The 2,788-nt window shown below is 54.7% G+C and overlaps 1 protein-coding gene across 1 annotated transcript in view; it reads left to right on the top strand.

Annotated features, from left to right (window-relative positions):
- Window positions 1–2,788, top strand: part of RSPH6A (radial spoke head 6 homolog A (Chlamydomonas)) — a 10,662-nt gene that overhangs the window by 5,982 nt on the left and 1,892 nt on the right. Inside the window, exons 4-5 of the mRNA XM_012653244.1 lie at window positions 1,082–1,226; window positions 1,573–1,690. Coding sequence (XP_012508698.1) covers window positions 1,082–1,226; window positions 1,573–1,690 — 263 coding nt within the window. The remainder of the gene's footprint in view (window positions 1–1,081; window positions 1,227–1,572; window positions 1,691–2,788) is intronic.

Raw genomic sequence — 2,788 nt, 5'->3', positions numbered from 1 at the left:
TTTTCAAAGCTTTTGGGATTTTCAGATTGTTGGACAAGAGATTATGGACCTGCCTTTATTAAGTCCTTAGTGTGTCCTAATAGGAACCGGGATGCACCCTGGTCATATATTTATAGTCATATAGTTATTCACTCAAAGAAGCACCTGCTGTGTGTTAGGAACTCCCCATTCATTCATTCATTCATTCATTCAACAGTTATTGACTCTACAATGTTTTATTGAGTCCAAATAACCCCTTTTGAAATCAGTGCAGCCATCCTGCCCATGTCAGAGTTGATAAAATGGAGGTTTGTTGTCTGCTGTGCACTTATGCCCATTCATTCATTCAACAAACATTGGCGTTTGAGTATCATATGTAACCCAACAACAATCCAATAAGAGGCCAGGCGCGGTGGCTCACGCCTGTAATCCTAGCACTTTGGGAGGCCAAGGTGGGAGGATCGCTTGAGCTCAGGAGTTTGAGACCAGCCTGAGCAAGATTGAGACCCTGTCTCTACTAAAAATAGAAAAATTAGCCAAGCATTGTGGCATGCACCTGTAGTCCGAGCTACTCGGGAGGCTGAGGCAGGAGGATCGCTTGAGCCCAGGAGTTTGAGGTTGCTGTGAGCTAGGCTGACACCACAGTCTCAAAACAAACAAACAAGCGAACAAAATCCAATGAGAAAAGCACCCCTGACACCCCCATTTCACAGATGGGCAAACAGAGGATCACATGGGCTGCCAAATATATCTGCACAAGGGCAGGGATTTGGGGGTCTCTTTTCTCAAGGATGTATCCCCAGCACCTAGAGCAGTGCCTGCATATGGTAGGGGCTCATTAATTATGTGATAAATGAATCAACGAGTGAATGGATGTGCGAGTGGGGTCGCACAGTCAGTGGGAGGCAGGGGTCCCCACCTCACTGCGACAGCTCTCGCCCCTTACCTGTGTGACTGACCCTACCCTCCTGCCCATACCTGGGTCCCTGGGGACAGGGCCAGTGCTCCAGTGTCCTGCCTGGCCCTTCTCTTCCCAGGGTGCATGCAGGCTGGGCTCTGTCCCTTGGGGGTGCCGCCTGACCTTCCCCCCCCACCCCCCCAGGGCCGCTGCACTTGGGTGAACCCTTTGCAGAAGACAGAGGAGGAGGAGGAGCTGGGAGAGGAGGAAGAGAAGGCAGATGAGGGGTTGGAGGAGGTGGAGCAGGAGGTGGGGCCTCCACTGCTGACGCCGCTCTCAGAGGATGCAGGTAAGTGTCCTCATCTCGCCCACCTGCCGGCTGAGGCCGGGACAACACAGAGAGGCTGGGTACCAGGCACTGCAGCAGGACTCGCTGCCACCCTGCAAGGCGGGTGAGAGGAGTATCCCCATGTCCCGGGTGCAGTCACTGAGGCTCAGGCAGGGAAGTGGCTTTCCGGGGGCAGACAGGGACAGAGTGGTACAGAGCCAGGGTTCGAACACCAAAGCGATGTCATTAGTTGTCGCAGTTCTCTTCATGCCTCCCGCCCCACTCTTTGCTCCCTCCCTTCCCCCAGGGGCTGTGCAGGGCATGGGGACCCTCTGACCCTGCTGCCCCTCTGGCCCCCCCACTGCAGAAATCATGCACATGTCGGCGTGGACCGCCCGCCTGTCCTGCACCCTCTGCCCACAGTACTCCGTGGCCATCGTGCGCTCCAACCTCTGGCCGGGGGCCTACACCTACGCCATTGGCAAGTAGGTCTTCTCCCAGTCCCTCCCAGCAGGGCAATCCCTTAGGACTTCTTCAGAGCCTGGTCAGGCTGGGCACCTCACCAGGGTGGGCAGAGACCCCCTTCAGGAACCCCCGGGACTGATCTCTCGTTCAGCTCCTAGAGGTTCTCCTGGGACTAAAATGAGAAATCCCAGGCCAAGGATGAGAGCCCCGTGGAGGAGAGAATGGAGGATCAGAGAGGGGAAGGGACTGGCTCAGGGTCACACAGCACTTGTGGCATTCAAACCTGGATCTTCTGCCCCCTGACTACAGGGGCAGAGTCTAGTCTCTGGAAAATTCTTCCAATTTGAAGAGCCTTCTGTCTAAGGGGCAGAAATCTTCCCCATCAGGATGCCCCACCAGTTGCTCCAAAGAGAATGGCAAGCCAAAGTCACCCTGCGTCTTCCCGCCCGAGCTACACACTCCCCGCAGTCCCGCAGCAACCTGGGTCGCTGGGCGTCCCCAGAGCTCGTCTGGAGCCAAGGGATGGGTGCACTTACCAGCTCTGTCCACCAGATGGCGCGACGATATTTCATAGAGTCTCCTTTTCAATCTCCCATCCGAATACTAACCAGGCCGGACCCTGCTTAGCTTCCGAGATCAGACGCGATCGGGCGCGTTGAGGCTGATACAGCCATAGACTCCTTTTTAATCTAAACGAGAACCTGGGCTGCCTCCTATATGATTCACAGTCGTAGTGGGATTTTATGTAATCCTGATACTTTAACACATTCTTGGCAATTGTTTTTTTCTTCTCTGGAAGCTGGGAAGAGGCACGTTTGCTTTTGCCAATCCCTTCTTATGACCATACCCTAATTTGCCAGCATCCCTCTGAAACCAAAAGATCCAAACTTGGAGCTCCACCCGCCCATCCATCCTCCACCTCCCCCACCTACCTGTCTATCCACGCACCCATCTATCCGTCCACGCACCCACCCAGCTACCCTCCCGTCCACCAGCCAGTCGCCCATCCATCCACCAATCATCCATCCATCCCTCTATTTTTTTTTTCTTTATAAAAGACTCTTGGGCTGGGCGCGGTGGCTCACGCCTGTAATCCCAGCACTCTGGGAGGCCGAGGC

The sequence above is a fragment of the Propithecus coquereli genome, unplaced genomic scaffold, assembly GCF_000956105.1.
Source record: "Propithecus coquereli isolate 6110/MARCELLA unplaced genomic scaffold, Pcoq_1.0 Scaffold42, whole genome shotgun sequence".
Classification (NCBI taxonomy): domain Eukaryota; kingdom Metazoa; phylum Chordata; class Mammalia; order Primates; family Indriidae; genus Propithecus; species Propithecus coquereli.
The sequence above is the reverse complement of the archived record's forward strand: the minus strand, read 5'-3'. Positions and strand labels throughout refer to the sequence as shown.